This window comes from Mytilus edulis, chromosome 9 (genome assembly GCF_963676685.1).
Source record: "Mytilus edulis chromosome 9, xbMytEdul2.2, whole genome shotgun sequence".
Taxonomy (NCBI): domain Eukaryota; kingdom Metazoa; phylum Mollusca; class Bivalvia; order Mytilida; family Mytilidae; genus Mytilus; species Mytilus edulis.
Window position 1 is genome coordinate 51,955,632 of NC_092352.1, and position 22,405 is coordinate 51,978,036.

General features: G+C 31.1%; 1 protein-coding gene across 1 annotated transcript in view; it reads left to right on the plus strand.

Moving 5' to 3' along the window:
- Positions 1-22,405, plus strand: part of LOC139488564 (uncharacterized) — a 221,513-nt gene that overhangs the window by 35,944 nt on the left and 163,164 nt on the right. The window contains exons 8-21 of the mRNA XM_071274290.1: positions 318-528; positions 2,203-2,357; positions 2,634-2,835; positions 3,380-3,558; positions 6,619-6,784; positions 7,559-7,753; positions 8,004-8,177; positions 9,674-9,856; positions 10,462-10,644; positions 14,461-14,595; positions 16,379-16,576; positions 18,451-18,633; positions 20,213-20,413; positions 21,290-21,481. Coding sequence (XP_071130391.1) covers positions 318-528; positions 2,203-2,357; positions 2,634-2,835; positions 3,380-3,558; positions 6,619-6,784; positions 7,559-7,753; positions 8,004-8,177; positions 9,674-9,856; positions 10,462-10,644; positions 14,461-14,595; positions 16,379-16,576; positions 18,451-18,633; positions 20,213-20,413; positions 21,290-21,481 — 2,557 coding nt within the window. The remainder of the gene's footprint in view (positions 1-317; positions 529-2,202; positions 2,358-2,633; positions 2,836-3,379; positions 3,559-6,618; positions 6,785-7,558; positions 7,754-8,003; positions 8,178-9,673; positions 9,857-10,461; positions 10,645-14,460; positions 14,596-16,378; positions 16,577-18,450; positions 18,634-20,212; positions 20,414-21,289; positions 21,482-22,405) is intronic.

Genomic DNA, 22,405 nt, shown 5'->3' on the forward strand with positions numbered 1-22,405 from the left:
TCAAATGTTTTTTGGAAGCCCTGGTGCAAACATAATCTTATCCTAAAATAGAAAGCAAATAATTAACAGTATATCTATGAAAGTATTGGGCCATCATCAGGTAATATATTTCTGTAAATTAAAAAGTAAATTTAGGAATATTAATTCTGAAAGTTTAATACAATTTAGAACCTATTTCGAAAGTTATCTGTACACACATGTTTAAGTGAATTGAAAGTACTTGGGTTTAAAAATGCTGAGTTAATGGACACATTTAGGCTTTTTTTTAAATATAAATGAGTAAAAGATAAGTGTCAATTATTGTCAATCTTTTACAGGTAAATATATTCAATACTGAAAAGAATGCTGATGTCGTAGAATTAAGGACTGGTGGAAGAGAGGGAGAGATTTTTTTGGCTGAGTTGACAGGCAAACTGGCAGTAAATAATCAGCCAGTTTATTATTCCTCAGACAATGTGTTTAATATTAGACTAGTGACAGACAACACAGTATTACAATCTGGCGGGTTCAGAATTTCCTGGACAACAGGTTTGTAAGGCCATTAACATAATTAATTGTAATGTTTTACAGGGCTCACACTACTTCAGAATTATAGGGAGAAGTGACTTCTCTTTTTGAAACTGATAGGGAGAAGTGGTGAGATTTGAAAGAGAAGTGCTCATTCGCGCGGTGCGCTACAATGTTTGGATTTTACAATAGTATAAAGGGCCATATGTAAATAATGTTCTTTTTATATTGTTCAATTCATATCTGAGTAAAAAAATTACAATTAAAGTAACAAAGTGAAATTAAAAGTTGTTAAGTTTTACTAAGGTTCTTGTGAGAAACTACCAACAAAATATCTAGCACTAAAAAAAAAAAATATAAAGAAATTATAATATATCAATTACAATTTAAATAAAAATTATCTTGTGTATGAAATTCAGTGTTTCTCATAAAAAAATATAAAAGTTATTAAGCTGGGCCATAATATATTGATATAAGTGTAATAGTCTCAGAGTTAAGCAGAGTTAAGCAACTTTAATCAATAGTTTGAAACAATCCATAAAAAATATAGGGAATTATATACACCAATCAATTAGATGTAACCAAAGGTCTCTTAATGCGTGTGGAATGCATAATTTTTCCCTTTGGGATCAATATTCTTTTGTCAGCTGTTCCATCCGTGCGTCCGTTGTAATTATTGTAAAAGTACGGATTTCGGTCATAACTGGTCCGGTTCAGATCCGTAGTTTAGAAATCGGTCAATGGCGGACGAATGCAAGAAAATTTACAAAATAAACGATGTTTGACAAGTTATTTGGAAAGGAACATGATTTTTAAATGCAATAAATGGATAAAACGTTTACTGAAGGCAACTTTTATCACGTTTAAATGAAGTAACAAACTTATTTTGCCGCCGAAATTTAGGTTGATGTACGTTTTCGAGTAACAAGCACCGGAACTTGCGGAAATGCACGAACTGATAAAATGTTGAATTTTTATCAAATAACCTGCTACACACTGTGAAGACAATGCTTCAACTTCTTTTCTAAAGATAATGAATCGTTTATGTCTGAATTTCTTTAATTATCAATAAAAAAATGATGTTTCATCAACTTGGTAAAAATTTAGATGTCCGATGACGGAAGCGACTGAAAGCGAGTATCGTCAAGTACAGGGCGACTTGTTTTCGCTTTTGGGGGTCGGGGAAAGCAAAGTGACGGTCGGGAAGGCGACTTCTTCGCCCAAGTCGTCTGGTAGCGTGAGCCCTGGTTTTAGTTTATTGATACAAGACAAAAAATTCTGTAATTTCCTTGTAAAACCCAGATAAATTGAGTGTTTTCTTGCTCCTGTCTGTAGGGAAAGGGACCATTCAGTATTACCCTTGTCTGTCCATCCTTTTGTTAGTTATTCCATCCATCCAATTCTCATATCTGTACATTCTAAAATTTATGCCCTTTACAACTTGGGAAATTTGAAATTTTATGGTTTTTGCACTCTATGAAACACGTACACAATTCTAAGGCCAGATTTTTTTAATTTGTTGGTTTAAGGATCCGCCTAACCTATTTACTAATTTTGATAATTTGCAGAATAAATCTAATAATCACATTTCAAGATTTTTTATTCTCTACAACCCTAACATATTCATTATCCTTGAAATATAAATAAAAATATTCTTATAATGTACTGTTAAACATGAATCCATTTTTTTTTTAGATGTCCCAGAAGTTTTTAATGATGTGAAAATGTTAACAGCAACAACCTCAGTGCAGGATTTGAAATCGCCTTTTTATGATGCTGGAAACTTCCCTCAAGAGAAAGTTTTTGAATGGAAAATTACTGCCAGTACACTCAATGTCATTACTTTGGAGGTAATTATTTTGATTTCTTTGTTGAGCCTGCAACATTCAAGAAATAATATCATGTAAGGGAAACAAAGTGCACATACATACATACATATGATTGTATGGAGAGTTGTCTCATTGGGACTCATGCCACATCTTCTTACATCTATATATACAGTATATACATCTAGTAGATACTAATAACCAGATTAACCTAACTAGACATTGCCTTCCAAAGTCCTGAATTTGTCAAGTTCATCTTTAACAAGCTTTATGCAACTTGTACTGTAATATTTTTTTTAGTTTGAGAATCTGGATATAGGAAAAGATTCAAAGCTGTACTTGTGGGATCAGGATGATATTTCGTTGGACCCAACCTTAGATGGTGTCAGTGCCTTCAAACCAAAACATTACATCTCTAAATCCAAGTCCATCAGATTGATGCTGATCACTGGAAGAGAAGAAGCTCCATTTCCTAAAGGAATATACATCAAATACTGGGAAGGTTTGATTGATTTTTGGTTACATTATATATTCTTAAGTTTTAGTTCCATTTTTGTTCCATCATCTGAAGTTCTATTGTTTCTTTTCATTGAAAATGGTGACTTATTCCACTTTTGCAGTTTTAATTGCTTTTTGTTGTGTCTGCTACATTGTTCCCCAACGTGTTCTTTTGTCTGGTACACCTGTTTGACCACTAACCATAAAACATTTTGTTCTAGATACCACTGATTGGCTAAATAACAGCATGACAATGAAATAATTTATTTAAAATTCAGCATGATAATTAAATGATTTATTCAAAATTCAGTATTTATAGTATACAAATATTGAATAATAAAAAATAAGCTAATTTGAAAAAGTTTAAGTGAATTTTGACAAACAAAATATAAATAATGCAATAACAATCCTATTGCAAAGTCTGACCAAAAAAATGTTTATCCTATACTTTTTTCATTGTGATAAAATCATCCCCCAAAAATATATGTTTACAGTACAAAAATGATGAAATATTATATATGATACTAAATAGTCCTGATTTATTTTAGGCTGCAGCATAAGTTACATGTCAAAAGAAGGCACCATTCAGTCTCCAGGGTTTATTGTGGATAGTTACCCAGAAAATGTTGTTTGTACATGGACTATACAACGACCAACATCAGAAACAAGGACAATGGCTCTCAGATTTAACATGTTTGATCTCCAGACAGAACAAGATTACTTAAAGGTTACATTTTATCACTACCATTGACCCCATTATTAAATATGCAGTATGATCAAATCAATCATCATGTTAGAAATGTTTGTTTTTAGCTCTTGTGGCCCAAAGGCCAAGTGAGCTGTTTTCATCACTTGAGTCTGTCATTGTCTGTTGTTGTCTGTTGCATCTGTTTACTTTGACAGAAATACTCTCCTCTGAAAATGCTAAGGCAAAATGAACCGAATTGGCCACTTTATTATGTGTCCAACAAACCTCAACAACCTGTCCTCAAGCTGGAAGACATGGCTGAAAATGAAATAAATTGATAAGTTGAAAATTATCATTAAAAAAAATCTGACAGGGGCAAACATGTGTTCGGCTGTACCTTTTGTTCGTTTGAGTCAAACTATCAGATGACTTCTTAAAGGAGATTTTTTATGCCCCACCTACGATAGTAGAGGGGCATTATGTTTTCTGGTCTGTGCGTCAGTCTGTTAGTTCCTTCGATCGTTCGTTCGTGCTTCCATCCGTCTGTCCCATTCAGATTAAAGTTTTTGGTCAAGGTAGTTTTTGATGAAGTTGAAGTCCATCAACTTGATACTTATTACACATGTTCCTTATGATATGATCTTTCTAATTTAAATGGCAAACTAGATTCCCACTTTCATGGTCCACTGAACATAGAAAATGATAGTGAGAGTGGGGCATCTGTGTACTGTGGACACATTTTTGTTTACTTTAAAGTAGCATTTAAAATTTATAGTGAGACATAGGCATTCTAGATTCTGTTTATCCTTATTTGACTTATAAATGGACTTAGTTTTTCTACCAGTTAACATAACATTCACTCTGGTTACAGTTTTTAAAATTTTAATTACTTTCATAATCCTTCCTGGATTTTTACCAAACTGGAACAGAACCTTGTTTACGAACATAAAAATAGTATCCAGAAGTAAAGTTTGTAAAAACAAAATTCATTTTATCCGTATTTGACTTATAAATGGACTTAGTTTTTCTGCCAGTTAACATTACATTCAGTCAGTGGTGAAAGTTTTTAAAATTTTGATTACTTTTTAAACTATACTGGATATCTACCAAACTACATTTTTTAGACATCAATAACTTTGCCAACCTTACATTGAATTTAATGAATTCAGGTGGAAGCTTTATGACCAAAAGTCAGTATCCTGAGCAAAATTTTGGAATTCATAATCTTTTTTTAAGCTCACATGACCCTTTTTGAAGGAGGGCATGTAAATAGTATAAGCATTAAGCAAGCAAAACGTGCTTCATGGCAAATTGTAAAGTTTGAAAAGGCCCTATATTGACAAATATCAAACAATACAAAAAAATTGGCAGCAAGCACAGAAATGATAAAAGAAACAAAGTACACATCTTAAAGTACCTGCAATTATATTAAAATTGTTTGAAAGCATATTTTTCAGTCTGGGTATTATAATTCTTCTGGCATCTGTGCATCTATAGTTAGTAGTGTAAGAATATCAATAATGTTCATAGTTGGTCCACAATATTTCTTTTGTTACTTTGAGCTATGAGTAAAAAAGGGTGAAAAACAACCGTGTTCAAGGGTAGATCAAGATTGCCAGGCTTTAAAGAAAACTGGAAAAAAGCCAAGATTTTTTTGAGGTGCTCTCAGCTAGGAAAAGTTTGTGGACAAGTTCAGAAAAATACTTGATAGTTAAAAATATTGGAAGTTTAATATCATATTCAATAACTAATCTTGTGCTCTTTGAAATAATTTGCAATGTTATTTATCAAGCTCAATTCTGATTTTCAACCACAATGCAAGTAAACAATATCCTTATTGACTACTGATAATCCAGGAAAAAGAGTAGCAACCATGGCTGGTCCAGACAAATGTCTTTAGTACTCTTTAAAGGCACTGATGCTTGAACTATGAAAAGGGATATAATCTGAAAATTTCTAATATGGAAAAAAAAGCCAGCAGTTTTTTTATTTATTGAAGAGCTCTTGTAAAATGCCTTGTCACCATCTTACGGTGTTTATATATCTCAACTTGTACGATTCGCTCGTGTATGTAACAATGTTTTAGATTTTAACGAGAGAAATTTATGTATTAATGAAAAATTATTACACCAGGGTTTTAGATATCACAAACTAGTCAAAACATTTACTAAATTTTATCATCGGTATAAAGACATCATTCGTAAATATAGCTCAACATGCAGACTTCTAATACGTTCAGGTATTTCACATCCAATTTTTTATGGAAATATTCTTTATAAAGCACAAAGGTGTCAGTATTCACCTCAGAAACTTACAAAACCTTTGAATAGACTTATTAAGAAGGGATATAATTACGATACTGTTGTCAAGTCGTTAAAGATTGCATATTTTGGCGTTAATATTGAGTCACTGATAAGGTCTTTGCATGGGAACTAAACACATTTATTCTAAAAACAGTTGTTGGCATGATACGGGTTATGTTCTTCTCATATATGTTATGATGGTATGATACTAAACCCCTATCAGGAAGGATTGGGCCTGATGTTCATATGATGAAATCATAATCTTTCAGTCAGTTTAATTGAAGTCTGGAGCTGGCATGTCAGTTAACTGCTAGTAGTCTGTTGTTATTTATGTATTATTGTCATTTTGTTTATTTTCTTTAGTTACATCTTCTGACATCAGACCCGGACTTCTCTTGAACTGAATTTTTATGTGCGTATTGTTATGCGTTTACTTTTCTACATTGGTTAGAGGTATAGGGGGAGGGTTGAGATCTCACAAACATGTTTAACCCCGCCGCATTTTTGTGCCTGTCCTAAGTCAGGAGCCTCTGGCCTTTGTTAGTCTTGTATTATTTTAATTTAAGTTTCTTGTGTACAATTTGGAAATTAGTATGGCGTTCATTATCACTGGACTAGTATATATTTGTTTAGGGGCCAGCTGAAGGACGCCTCCGGGTGCGGGAATTTCTCGCTACATTGAAGACCTGTTGGTGACCCTGTGCTGTTGTTTTTTATTTGGTCAGGTTGTTGTCTCTTTGACACATTCCCCATTTCCATTCTCAATTTTATCAGTATTTTTTAATGTATTTTTCAGATATATAATGACACAAATGAAATGTTGCATACCGGTGAAGGATATACAGGAACTGATGATTTGACTAATAATTTTGAGGTTAGATCAACTAATGGATATATCAAACTGGTATTTACTACAAACTATGTTCTGACAGATAAAGGATTTGACGCTGAATTTTCTTTAGGTACAGTATACTATAGAAATTAACCAAAACTTGTTTAAATAGAGGTCAACTTTTACATCCTTAAGGCTCATTTATGCCTGTCAACCATAAACTAGATCATCAGATTTTATGTATGTAAATATCGGAACTCCCATTGCAGGGACCTCTGACCCAAAAGACTGAAAGGTGGTCCTTCATTCTTACAAGGTCCTATTTTAAAAACATTTCAAAGCATTAATTATGTCTTACTGTTTATAAATTGTATCTAAAAGCCAAAGGAACTATTCATATTTTGCAGTGTAGGTAGCCTATGTAAGTCTGTTCTTTGTTTAATTAGTGGTGTGATTACTATCTGATTGTGGTGAAAAAACTATTTGTATAAAGCATAATATTTCTGAAAGTAAACAACCTTATGTAAGGAAGTTTCCATCTCTCAAAAATTTTAGTCACCTATTATCAGAAATAGTTTAAATATATATTTCAAAAAGGGGAAGTTCCCAACCCAGGACAAAGGGGGGGGGGGGGGTTCCAACTATATGTCTCCATTCAAATGCATTGATCGTCCCAAAAAAAAGGGGGGTTCCAATCCCTGGAACCCTCCCCCTGGATCCGCCAATGCTTACTACTGTCAGGAAGATTTCAATCTGAAAAAAGATCACAAACCGCTCACTTCATATATTTGTGTTATTTTTTGTACATACAGTGTCTATCAGTAGTTACTATAGTAAAATGAAAGTGGGGGTCAAGTGTTAACTGTTCTATTTTATTTATATGTTTGTTTTTTCTTTGTTTTAGATTGTGCGGAATTAGCTGTATCTGAAGAAACACGTCACATCTCAACGTCAGAATATGAAACAAGCTTCATGAATACAATAGAAATGAGTTGTGATAATGGTTATTCATTTGTGAATGAAGGTCGTTCCAATGTCCATTTCATCAAATGTGAGAAAGGAGGAGAGTGGAATGAAACAAGGATTCCTAACTGCATGAGTAAGAAATTTCATAATAATCAAACTAAGATCTGGTGGGTTCAATGTTTTTTAAAAGTAAAAACATGTCGCAATCTGTAAGACTAGTTTTAGAATTTATTGGTAGTTTTATTGAAAAACTTGATTGTTGAAAAATATTTGGATTTTATTTTAAATATCTGTAGTTATGTAAATTATAGATTGTAAATAGATTTTATATGTAGAGACATTTATTTCTTCATATAAAGAATCATACTCAATATATATTGTAGTTACATATTGTCCAATCCCCCCAGCAGTAGATAACGGATACATTGTGGAGTCATCTGGTGTAAAAGTTGACAACAATGTTACATACAAATGTAATGATGGCTTTACTATGAACGGGGAACCAGTCATTAAATGTCTGCAGGACGGAAACTGGGAAGTTCCACCAAGATGTACAGGTAAATAACTTTCATCAATAACTTGAATAATGATAAATGTATTATGGTACTTATACTTAAACTTTATTTCGGAAATTGAATAAGGATTTTTGTTATGAAATCAGTGTAAAATTGAGCTGTATGTCAGTTACTGACATGAATAAATTAAGAAATCAATTCCTTTTACTGGTATAATCTCCCTTTCAGATACTATTCATATAGAACATTTGATTAAAATTGTTAGGCACTCTCACAACTTCATTTTTTGTCAAATTTTTGTAAAGTTATTTCAACTTGGAAGAGTTTTACAACTTTGTCAATAGCACTCATCCACAATTTTTACAGGAGTTATGCACTTTAGAAATATAAGTGATGTTAAAAATGATACTGTAAGCTATTTTATGCCTACATTTTATGTAAACATTTAGAAAAATATTTGAAAGGTAGTACATTTGGACACTTTATTTTTCTTCATATGCATCAAGCCAGGTGTGGAATGAATTGATACAGTATAGTCTTTCATTTATTGATATAGTGTCTAAATTAATTGTTTTTCATCTTCTTTTTATGCTATGAAGTGTTGCCTGTGAACATCTATCTTCAACCTTTATCCTGTCACATTTTCGTTTTTCACTCAGCAAATTTTATGAAACTCATACACAATGCTAAGAAACAAAACTTGTAGACTGAGTTTGAATTTAAAAAGCATGTCACTTACCATTCTATAGTTAAACCCTTTTTTATACGCCCGTCAAAATTTTGACGGGACTTATTATGGTATACAAATGTCCGGTGTCCGTCCGTCCGTCTGTCTGTCTGTTCGGCGTAAACATGTTGCACCTTAACTTGAGAACGACTTATCCAAATTTCATGAAACTTATTATAGTTGATGGTCAAATGATCTGTATACTTTTTGGTGAAAATAAAATTAAAACTTTTTGAGTTACGGCACTTTGTAACTAAAACAGGGGTGTGTTTTTTTTCACATGACGCACTGTATCTCAAAAACGATTTTTTATTATTGCTTTAAACTTTACACACTTCTTAGTTATATTAATCTTAAAATCTTTATACTTTTTGGTGATAATTCAAAATTTCATTTTTGAGTTATTGAGTATTTTGTAAAAAGGGGGAGGTTTTTTTTTTATGTCGCGCCGTATCTCAAAATTTTTATGGTTATTGCTAAAACTTTACACACTTCTTTGTTATATCAATCTTAAGATCTGTATACTTTTTGGTTTTGATTCAAAATTTCATTTTAGTGATATTTAGTTTTTTGTAAAAAAAAATGAGGGAGGTTTCACATGTCCCGCTGTATCTCAAAAACAATATAAGGTTTATTGGTTATTGCTTAAAACTTTCTCAGAAACTATTTTTGCTTATTGTATTAAACTTCCACACCAGACGTCGGGTGTATCATGCGCTCATGGCGCAGCTGTTTATTATTTACTTAGAAAAATGCAAAGCTTGAGTAAGGCATTTGTTTCCCCAACCTCATTCTTCATTTAATTTTAAAGCTGCTAGGTGTCCTGGTCTCACAACTCCTGGAAATGGTGGCATAGAAACACTGGTTGGAGATGGGAGAGACTTTGCCTCTGTTGTCCAGTATGTTTGTAATCCTGGCTATGAGACGTATGGAAACGTAACAACATATTGTCAGAATGGTGGAAAGTGGTCACATGATCCTCCTACTTGTGAAAGTAAGTCCTCATTTATAGAGGTGATTGATCAATCCTTGTTAAAGAATAAACAAAATATCTTACAATAAATCATCACTTAATAGTTTGTGAACAATATTGAACAAGATCTGTAGATCTATCTTCTGGTTGTCCTCTGAATTTTATAATGTGATTATATGTCTTCATATGAGATTTTTTTTTTATTGAATAATGAAATACCTTGAAGTAAATGTGTGAAGGGTTCTAAATAATAAAAAGAAAGAAATTAAGCTCTTATTTTGTTACGGCAAATGGGAACTTTGGCAGATTTAGGACTCCTAAATTTCTTGTTTTTTCAATTATGAAATATCTGCTGAAGATATGCTTTGTAATACCTACGAAAAAAATTATTGATTTTGCAGTCTGCACTGTAAGCCACAAGTTCAATGATGCAGACTAGCAAAACTTTTTCGGGATTAGTAAGTATTTAAAAATTTTATTTAAACACAAAAGGAAAATGTATAAGTATTGGTCTTCAGACTAGTAGTTTGAAAAGATTTTGATGGGTACTGATTTTGATAATTTTACATCCCAAACCTATAAACCTAAACAAGTTTTAATATAAAATCTTTACATTATGTTTTCAGAAATAAGTTGTCCAATGCCAAGATTTCAAAGGGGAAATCTGAGCCCCAATGATACACTGAAATTTGATGCTGAAACAACTTTGACTTGTGACTCGGGATTTGGTATTAATGGGACAGAGAATCAAACACAGGTTTTGAAGTGTGAGAGTGATGGCAGACTTTCACCATATGTAGCATGTTTAGGTATGTAACTGACCTTTGTTAAATATTACCTGGATATTTAAAATGTTACTTAGTATTTTTATACCCCTGCCTCAAAGAGAAGATTTATAGTGATGCACATTTTTGTCCATCTGTCACCATTGACATGTTCTTAGTTATTTAAAGTAATTAATGAACTCTATTTGGTGAATAGAATCGTTGTAAAATGTACATGTATTACTGAAGTAATTAGAAATTGATCTTATTTACATGGTTATTTTCATGCCTAGGTCAGTCTGCCAGTTACTGTAAATTATAGGTCAACTTCATTTGTTTTCAATAATAAATGAATTATTATATATACATATCTTTCTGGCAATGGTCCTTATTCTTGGCTCATTTTGTTCATTGTTGGTCAATTTATTTTTCAAGTTGGACCTCCATGGCAAAGTAAGATCTACAAAAAAGTTATATGACAAAAAATTGTCAATTGACTCCTTAAAGAGTTAATTACCCTTCAAAGACATTTTTAACACAATTTGTTCATCATGTTTCCTAACATTTAGAAATTTTCTCTGAAACTGCTGTGGCTAATACTTCTAAAGTTTAAATGAATTTTCCTCAATGAGTATAGTTTATGAATTTTATTCAATTTTTGATCCATCAACAAACTTGATCGCCATGGCTAAAAATAGATCATATTGGGGTCAATATGATGAACAGAAACGAACCCCGGAAATGAATCCAGAATTATCCATTCTTTAATATTTAATACCGCAAAACTTCCTGTTTTTATTTGATCAAATTGTAAGAAACAGTAGCAATGTCTGAGAAAAAAACAATAGGAATCATTCAATCTTAAACTGTCCCATTCCCTAAGCTGTTCTTGACGGTTTTTAGAAAAAATGGTAAGAAATTTGCGTAGTAAATGGGATAAAACAGCAATTTAAGTTCGTTGATGCCATGAATCTAGTTTGACTTTAACAATTTGAAAAGAGGCACCACTTTCAAAGTCTAAAAATGACCGAAATTTTGTGGAAAAATTTCTAGATCCTTGTTTAGAACACATTGACTTTACTTTGTGTCAGATAGTAGTCTTACTTTGTTTTCAAACCTATTGTCAGTTTAAATTGTAGTCAACAAAAGACAAATATCAGTAATAATTTAACAAGTGTAAAGTGTACACTGGGAAAGTGTGTCTATTTTTAGAATAGGTTCATTACCAGTTTGATACTTGATCCAAAACTTTATATTTACAAAATATTACAGCTCTTCTGTAAAAGCATGCAAAACAAAACTTTGATCAACTTGCTTGCTATGTTTGCTTGGATGTTTGCAAACAATAGGTAGGTGGAGTTTGTCTGTTTTATATATGTTACAGTAAATAGGTGAAATTAGGAATTACACGTAATTACTAAACATTTCAGTAAGTACCTGTAATCACTAGTCAATTTAGTAATTACATGTATTTACTAGTTGTTTCAGTGATTACAGGTATTTACTGATTTTTTTTGTCATTTTTACAGCTATTTACTAACTTGATATTTTTGTTTAAAAATTAAAGACATAATTCAAGATATCAAAATTTAAAGGGGTAGGGATTTTTAGGGCTTACTTAAGTATCAAGGAGTATAAGGCACATTAAAAGTGCATACTCTTCAGTGTTGGTGAATTGAAACTGGAAAACGGTTAATTATTTTATAAGTTTTGAAACTCCCTAAAAATCATTTTGAGCATGCAAGACAATGATATCAATCCAATATTTTGTTTGGAGAAATTTATAGGCAACTTAGCCACCTATTTTTTAAGATAGACATTATATTATGGCAAACTTGGTTAAATGGTCTTGATAATTCTTAAAATCTCATAATTTTGTTATATTAAAATTCCTTCAGGCATACTCTGAATATCAACTTGGCCAATAACATGAGTTAAATTCCTTTTACAAAATAGGTTTAACTACGACTTCTTTTGTCAGACATTTGCCATGAAGCGTTAAGAGTCACAAATATTCGCTCTGTGGTTATAAGTTTCTCAAATTATCCTGGATTTCTACCAAACTTGAACAGTTTAAGAATGATCTTTTTGTGGATTGAAAAAGTCAACTAAATGGTCCATCCCTTTTGTTTTACTTTCAATGTTGACATTCTTTTCCTTTTTGTCGAGCCTGCGTTTTTTGTCGCAAAAACGAGACATAGCGAACAAACCTAATAATTCCGTCGCCAGCCGCGTCCACAAATATTCGCTCTGCGGTTATATTTTTTTAATTTTGATAAGTTTCTCAAATTATCCTGGATTTCTACAAAACTTGAACAGAAGCTTCAGTTGTTTATGATCAAAAGATAAATTTCAAGAAGTAAATTTTGTAAAAATAAAATCAAGTTTTTCCGTATTTTACTTATAAAGGGACTTAGTTTTTATGCCAGTTAACATTACACTCACAATGTGGTTAATTTAAAAAAAAATTTTAATAACTTTCTCAAAATATCCCGGATTTCTACCAAAATCGGACAGAAGCTTGTTTATGATCATAAGATAATATCTAGAAATAAAGTTTGTAAAAATAACTATGCTTTTTCGTATATTACTTATTTAAACGGACTATTTTTTTCCAGTTAACATAACATACACTCTGCAGTTAAAGTTTAGATTTCATAAACCATCCTGAATTTTAATTTTAACAAATTTTGATAGACAGAACTAGTCAAAAGATAGTATCTAGAGGAAAATTATAAATATTTTTTTCCTATTTTTGTTGAGCCTGCGACTCGCATCAAAAGTAGGTGAGACACTGGGTTCTGCAAAACCCTTAAAATTTTGATAGCTGAATACTCACTGATTTTCTTATTAGTATTACCATAACTTTTGATCAGTTGACCATGTTACAACATTGTTTTAACAGTTAGTAAATAGGTGTAAAAATTCATTTTAAAATCAGTAATTACTGGTAATTACTGGGCAGTTCTAGGAATTACTTGTATTTACTAAGTGCATCGGGAATTACATGTAATTCCTAAATTTGAGTAATTACATGTAATTCCTAATTTCACCTATTTACTGTAACATATATACTGGGATTTGATTGGACAATAAGAATTGACATAAATTGAAGTTAATGTTTATTCTCCAATCAAATTCCAGTATAAAGTAAACAAACTGAAACAAACTACCTACCTGTTGTTTACAAACATCCAAACAAACAAAGCAAGCAAGATGATCAATGGTTTGCATTGCTTGCTTTTATAGAAGAGCTGTACAAACAAGTATAAACTTTATCATAAATTGACATCAATGAACTGAAATATATACAACTGCTCCTTCCTTTCTCTATAGTTTAATTTCTATGGAGATTATATAACCCCACACCTTCATTATAGTTCATTGACTTTGAAACTGTTACATAGTTTATAAGTTAATGTTTGTGTTTAGGTTTGTTAAAAGAGAACTACTATTTCAGGGGTATTTGGTATGCAGTTGTATTAGCATTAAACCATCTCATTTCCATGGAGATTGTTTAGACCTGTACCTTCAGTCATGTTTTCTCGACTTTGAAAATTTGCATAACTTACATATTAAAGTATTGCTATTTTAATTTCAACATTTGCATCATCTGAATAACAAATAGGTGAGACATATCTCTGTGTTGACAGTTTACTTCATGAAAGAAATAGTATGTCATTCTTAAATAATTTTTTGTTTAAGAATGACATATAGCTCTTTAGTTAGTTCAAGGTTCAGAATTGGCTAGACTGAATGAAGATTTGGTATGAAATCTTAAAATGAAACAACTGCATTTACATTTTTTAATCAGCATTTTAAAATGAAACTGAAATAACCTGTATGATATTACTTTTACAGATGTGGATGAATGCAATGGCACAATTGTTTCAGACTCGCCTTGTCCTGATACAGAGGATTGTCACAATACCATTGGAGGTCATATGTGTACATGTAAAGATGGTTATGAAAAAATAGGAGATACTGACTGTACAAGTAATTCAAATATTAATTATACATGTTTTAAGGGACAATTATAAAGGTTTCATTCAATCTTTGACTGAAGTACAGTTCATATATTATTTTTATTGTAAGGGATATTCCAATAAAATGGATTTGGAATGAATATATTGAGATCCCCAAAAAATTGTAACCAACCAACCTACTAGGTTTGGTTGTTTTTTGGCGTAAGACTTCAAAAATGGACAGATACAATAAATGACCAACCTACAATTTCCACGAATAAAGGTTCCCTTAATACCTTATACTACTCATTTAATGGAATAGTTCTGATATCTTGATATTTTTTTATACTCAAGAAAATAAAAATAAATATTCCAACAGTTGATCAAACATTAGTGTATAGAAATGTACTATCATGTAAAATGTAATAGTGAGAGTCTAGAAATAGAAGTGCTAGTCACTAGAAAGTAAAAATGTATGAGTGTTTTTAAATTCAATAGATTTTAAAGTTGCAAATTTTTGAGATTTTTTTTTATCAACTTTGTATATGTAGAAGATGGGAGATAAGTATGTCTATATCTTTTAACTTATTCTCTCTCTACAGGCTATAATTTTACATGCTGGTAACAATTTTATAGATTGCATAAGAAATAAAATATTGAAATATGTTTAGGTTCTCATTCTATGGAAATAGCTTTGACAATATAAAATGGTTTTAAAAATAAAAAAAAGCCTTTTGTAAAGGAACTTAATTTGTTGCTTTTGAACATTTTCAAGGACTTTGAAAGAAAATACTAATTAGAAAACGTATTTCTTCATACTGTCTGAATGAGTTACAGTTTTTGAAATATTGAAAAAAAAAGCATTTCCAGTTGTGTCTATGCATTTACTCATGAACCATTCACCCAAAATTTTGTTGCTGATGACAAAATGAAGGTCAAGTTTGATATTCTCGATTTTCACTTTTACCAATCAGGAGTTATGGTTCTTGAAAGATAATAAAATGATTTACTGTTCTTGAAAGATTAAAAAATTGTGTTCTATAAAATGTAAACGTAAGATCTGAAATTTTTAAAAAACAAAAGAGAGCTGTTTTAAGCTTAAATGTTGTGTCTATACTTGCTCAACTGTTCAGGGTTTGACCTCGCCAGGAAAATCGGGTTTGCTGTCTCTGTGACAGCCTTTTGTTTTTTTGTTTAATTTTTTAGAAAATTTAAATGTATCTTTATATTAAAGGATTTTAACAAATTAGTGATAACTAGATGTTGGTAGATTATGAAAGTGCATCTGATGTTTTTGCAAAAGGTCAATGCTTACTCTGTGATCAAAGCCTTTTTCTAAAAATAGATATACCAGTAGAATTTTATGAGTTTAAAATGTAATAATTTAATTTTGGATGTAACGCGTCTTCTGATTGGCTGACGTTATTTTGTTATGAGCCCATAGACATAATTTAGTCATGTGACCATGACGTCATCAACGTTTTTTCATGGTTTTCTACGGTTTAAAATGGAATTTAGAATTAAATTATAAGAAATGACTGTAATATTTTTTCTGTCTATTCGAAATAACATAAAAAATGTGGTGCACACTGTTAAATAACCCGCTACGCGCGTTATTCAGTGTGCACCAAATTTTTTATGTTATTTCTTCATAGACAGAAAAAATATTACTGTCATTCCTTAAATGTTTGCAATAAAACTGTCATAAAACAATGAATAAAAAAAAAGAAAGATAAAAAATCAATTAAAATTATCAGAAATTTTAACGTGAAAATGTAAAATCACATGATACAATTATAACTTCTTTTATCCAGATATAAATGAATGTAATAGTAATAATGGTATTGGGCCTTGTCATCAGACATGCCAAGATTTAACACCTGGATATACATGTGGTTGTAATACTGGATTTGTACTTTATACTGTGGAAGGAATTAGTAATATCTCTCTTGCTGATGGTGAAGATGGAAAGAAAGAGGGAGATGTATATCATATTAATCATACTTGTGTCAGTAAGTGGTTATTAAATTTTAGTAAAAGTAACACTGATTCAAGGTGCTGCTTCCAATTCAATGGTGAAATTAGTTCTTAAAGATTTTTTCCACTCTTTCTTTAATGCCTTATTGAGTTGGTAATGAAATTTGGCATGATTCATAGATGCCAGCCATTACGATTTTTCCGTAGTTTTTACATTTTTGAGATAAAAACTACGCTATTGCGGTCAAAGTAGAATAGTTACAGATTCCTGGTCACCGTCGTTCAATTTTGTAAAACACAGATTTTTATCATTGGTTTTCCGGCCCAGTCCTGTATTTAGAAAATGCCAATGTAATGCTTCCGGTTTCTCAGCAGTTATCAACCTATTGTTTGGTAACTAACTGACTTCTGAATAGCAAAACTTACATTTTATGAAGTAGCTTTCTCCCATTCTCTATTTCTCCTTGAAAAACGATATTGTACGAGTTGAGGCCGTCTGAACAACTAATGAATGGAATACATACTACAGATAACATGTTTAAAGAAACATGTTATTGCACATCACTTTGTAACCATTGGTAATTTTTTTTGGTAAATGCAAGTTTTTGAAAGATTACTGAAAAGTTTTCAAAATTACTGTAAATTTAATAGATTGTTACTGATTGTGTCAAGAGGGGGTTGGCATCTATGATATTATGCAACTTACTAAAAGAGTGTAACAAGCAAGGAAGACAATTTCTTAATTGAAAGTCCAAATCAAAAATCAGATAAACTTAGCCACCTCTGTCCACATGTTAGTCCCTTGGAATTTGGTAAAATTGTTCAACTATCTTTAATAGAAAGTATGGTGTGTATTATTGGATGATATTTGTATATTGAAAGTCATAGTTAAAAACTTGGATCAACCTGTCAACCCTGTGCACCTGTTCATAAATATTTTTTGCTCTTAAACTTGCCAATCCCTTAAAGTTTGGATATAAATAAGAGGTGAAGTTTTAGCCTTCCACTGTATAAACTGTTGTTGAATGAAACTAAATGATTTTTTTTTTAACAAGGAGGTTGAGTGGTCTTAACCCTTTCCTTCAAAATGACGCCTTTTGACGCCTGTGTAGTACCTCAGTGAAAACGCTTTGACTATGAAATGTCTACATCAGACTTGATAAAATTTGTATCCAATATGAAAAGAATATTCAAATTCATATTAAATTGCTTTGAGAATGAAAAAAAAATTGGAAAGAAGAATTTGATTGAGAAATGTTTCAGTTAATATTGGATTTTTTTAAGGGATTACCCAGTAATTAGTTTAAAAAGAAATAAAGGCACCCTCTACAAATTTGTTAACAAACATTGTGGCATCAAGTTTTTCCTTTATTCCTTTCTCATAAATCTTTTTTGTAATCTGCACCCATGTCTGGCAATTTTAATTTTGAAGTAAAAAAATGTGTACAAAACACAATTGAATATATGTGAAAGTACTGATGGTCACTAAGGAAGTAATTTAATGACTAAGTAATTTAAATTCAGACTTTGTCATTATCAGACTAATGTTAAAAGGATATGGCAGGCATCATACCAGTTGTCGAATTATAGATCATATCAATGAATGACAGACAGCCTGCTTAACAAATTGAGGTCAACTTCCAACTCCTAAGGAAAGCACTTTATGTATGTGAATTTTAAAAAATAAGCAACAATATTCAGAGGCTACCTAATTTTTTTGCAAAAGTGAAGTTAAGAATTTAAATAGCATGATGCTGCATACATGTATTATTTCTTAAGCTCATTAAGCATTTGAAGAAGAAAAAAAGGATATTGTAAACAAATGGACTAAAATGAACTGAAAATAATTTGCTTATCAGATAAATTAAATACAAATTTCACTGTTTCATGTATTTTCTATCTATTACAGGGAAGCAGTGTGCAGTTCCACCTCCTCTAACTAATGGAAAAGTTTTGTCAAAGAAGGAGTTATTCTTCTTTGAAGATTCAGTTGAATTTACCTGTGACCATGGATATAAACTGGATACTGTGTATAGCAAACTAGGTTGTAAAGAAAATGGAATGTGGACAAATGATTATCCAAAATGTCAAAGTATGTAACTGCAGATTTCTAATTTCACTATAAAGCCTGAAAGGTTTTTCATTCTTTGTCTGTTTTTCATTGAGCAATATTAGTTTGCTCAATGCATATTAAACAATCGAATTATGAAAGAGGTAATACATACAAATATATTATTTTTTTTTGCATAATTTTTTTTAACTCCCAATTCACAAATATTTGAACTCATAATTGAATACACATATGTATAAGTTTGATGTTTGATATATAGAAATGATCGATATATTCATTGCTTATTTCTTTTAATCTCCATTACATAAAGTGATTTATGAATTATGTCTGAAATTAAGGATTAACAAGATCTTTAAAAAAAAAAGGCAAAATATAAATTCTAATATGATGTCCTTATTACGCTTTGTAAAAAAAGCCCTATTCTAATTTGCACAAAATAGGTTTGATATATGCGCAGAAACTTACTGTTTGCATTCTTTGTTTTTTCCATTTTTATCCTAATTAAATATAAATATTTTAGCTACTTAAAAAGAATGTTATAATATATTGATATTAAAACATCATATTTTTACCTTGCTGCTAGTTTTTAAACTTATTAGATATGAAAGTGTAATGTAAATAATTCATTTGGAGGAAGCCAGAATAGCCAAACATACTTACAGTACACATGCAGTATTTTTGTACACTTCCACCTATAAAAATGTTGTATTTGTCCTATTAGAATCAAAATAATTCCTTTATGTCATGCTATACGGCCATTTCAACATTATATTTAATCACATTTTACACCTCACTAACGCTCAGGGTTTATAACTCAGCTTTACCATTTGATGCGTTTTAAAATTCAATGCTCAGCAACTTCCTGTTTGCCATCAAATATTTGGACAGAAGCTCAGAGTTTCACTTGTTTCATTTGTTTCAAAGGTGAAATATGGTACGGGGAACATTATTTGGTTGAGATATGAACTGCCATTTAAATGAAATTTTTGTGCAAATCAAGCAACCTGCTATCATTGATTCATATTAACAATGTAGCTCATTTTATCTACTGAAATATTGCTTATTCTTCTTAAGATGTGTAGTTAATAATGTAACTGTCATCAATAGTGCTTTATTAATGGGTTTAACTACAACACACACACACAAGTTTTGGCAGCCTCCTTTGGGAACATTAAGTATTATTTATAGAATAATTAATAGGAGAAATCAAAGAGAAAAATACAACACATTGATTAATTCACGAATGTGCGTAGCACACAAGTTAATTATCAGTGTTGTTGGATCACGAGATGAATATTTTTCCATATTTGAATACTCTAATTAGTTATTCTTTTTATTACATTGGAAAATGGCTTTTTTTAAAGAAATTAATGTAAAGCATGTAAGGAACTATCTCTTTTTTCTACGCATTCACAATTTGTTTTTATCTGCCGTTATCAACGTCTTTGACAACGCCTATTGTTGTATGACGTCAGAAAGTGAAATAACCACGTTTTTTTCACATGTGAAATTATTCGTTTTTATTTAACTGGGAAATCAATGTAATTCATTGCAATCAATGTAATAAATTCATATATTTACTTTCTGTTTTTTTTCTTAGTGGCAACTTGTCCTTCTCCAAGTACGGCATCAATTGCTCGATCAACTAATATTTACCCAGCTTGGCCCATTGTTGATTATAATGATGAAGTGAATATAGAATGTCAGTATGGATCAATGAAGATTAACAGGACACTATATTGCTCTTACAATGTAATGAGTGGTGAATATGAGCTTCTTGGAGATGCACAAGAATGTCCAGGTAAGATGTAACTCATTTTTGTTAACATAAGGAAAAAAGTTCAGGAGACAGTATCTCATATTTCTGAAGTAAAAAAAGAAATAAACTACTGAAGATAATTGAACAATCATAAAGGTTTACATATTAAACTCAGCAAAAACAGAGAATTTGAGATGGACAAATAAAAATAAAATTGTAAACTAAAAAAAATAGACTTTTCCCAGAAATCTTTTCACTTTAGAACAGAAAGGAAATGACTTGCGCTGGCACTTAAAAGCAGGGTTGGTCTGGTAATAGAAAACAGAAATTTTTTGCCTATTCACAAGCTTACACATAGTTAACACCAACACGTTGCAAAACAGTAGGCACAAGTCTCACCTTTTGACTTCATGTGTAGCTTTGAAACAAAATTGTGTTAGATCACAACCTTCTAATACTTTTATGATATATTTCTGCATATTTTCTGTAACCTAGAAAACAATAAAAAAAAAAAAAAAGACGAGAAGAATTTTCCATCATCTGATTTACTTTAATTAATCTAGTTCAAGTATGTCTTTATTTAAGGAATGACTGTAATATTTTTTCTGTCTATGAAAAAATAACATAAAAAATGTGGTGCACACTGGATAACGCGCGTAGCGGGTTATTTAACAGTGTGCACCACATTTTTTATGTTATTTCGAATAGACAAAAAAAATATTACAGTTATTTCTTATAATTTAATTCTAAATTCCATTTTAAACCGTAGAAAACCATGAAAAAAGGTTGATGACGTCATGGTCACATGACTATATTATGTCTATGGGCTCATAACAAAATAACGTCAGCCAATCAGAAGACGTGTTACATCCATAATTAAATTATTAAGTTTTAACACAAGTTTTCCATCGTCTTTAGAAATAGACTGTGGACCGCCTGAGGAAGTTCCAGGAAGTATGTACTCTGGACTCACTACCACTAATCTTGGATCTACTTTCACTTTTGTCTGTAATTCTGGTTTTGAAAGATCAGGCATTTCATTGGATGGAACAAATACTGTTACTTGTATGGAAAATGGAAGATGGAATATACAAAATTTGACTTGTACAGGTATGATATTTATGAACATAGACTTGACTTGAGGCTAATACATTATTATTGATGATACTGTAACGTGATCGAGTGGAGGTCAACACCGACACAGACGGACGAACATAGCCATCTATGGCACGACAATATATCCTGTGGTAAATTCCCAGTAACTAAATAATACGGTATATATTTTGCAAGTTTATTAACAAATGTACATTACTTCTGACACATTGACAAAGTTAGCTACAAAGTTTAAACATATAAACTTTAAATACAAGTCCTCCAGAATCTAACTGATTCAAGACTTCAAGGAATACACATCCTTCCAGTATCACAGCTGATACACAAAACTCTACAGTTGCTTGACCAACTGACCTTTATCATAGAGTTTAATTACTTCATCTCTAGACAAACAAAATAGGCATAACTAATTTTATTACCCTACACCTCAAGACATCAGTACTTGTCTTAATTGCATCTGACAGTTCAACTTTAACTGCAATAATAAAACTAGCCACTTGTCAAATTAGCCTTGCGTCATTAATTTTCTCTGTACACAAATAAACAGTTATAAAGCCAAACTAACTAGAGGTCAATATTTACAAAACATTAAAATATTACAATACTGTATATATATACCAACTTATCTGCATTAATACTTATTTTTCGTGTTTTGATTATTCTAGCCAACTCAGCAGCAATTTATCTTCACAATTTTCTCATTTTCCTGGTGTATTTATATATGAGTCTAAAAGATTGTGTAACAATATCGATAAATAGATGGAAAACAAAACCCTAAAAAGTGTTGAATATCATCGCACAAAGATGGAAAAACTGAACAGATGATATAAATTATACAATAATTGCAAATATTTCGGCTCAACAAATGGCCTTCGTCAGTGTTAAATGTTTTAACAATACTGATATATAATGTATAAGGTG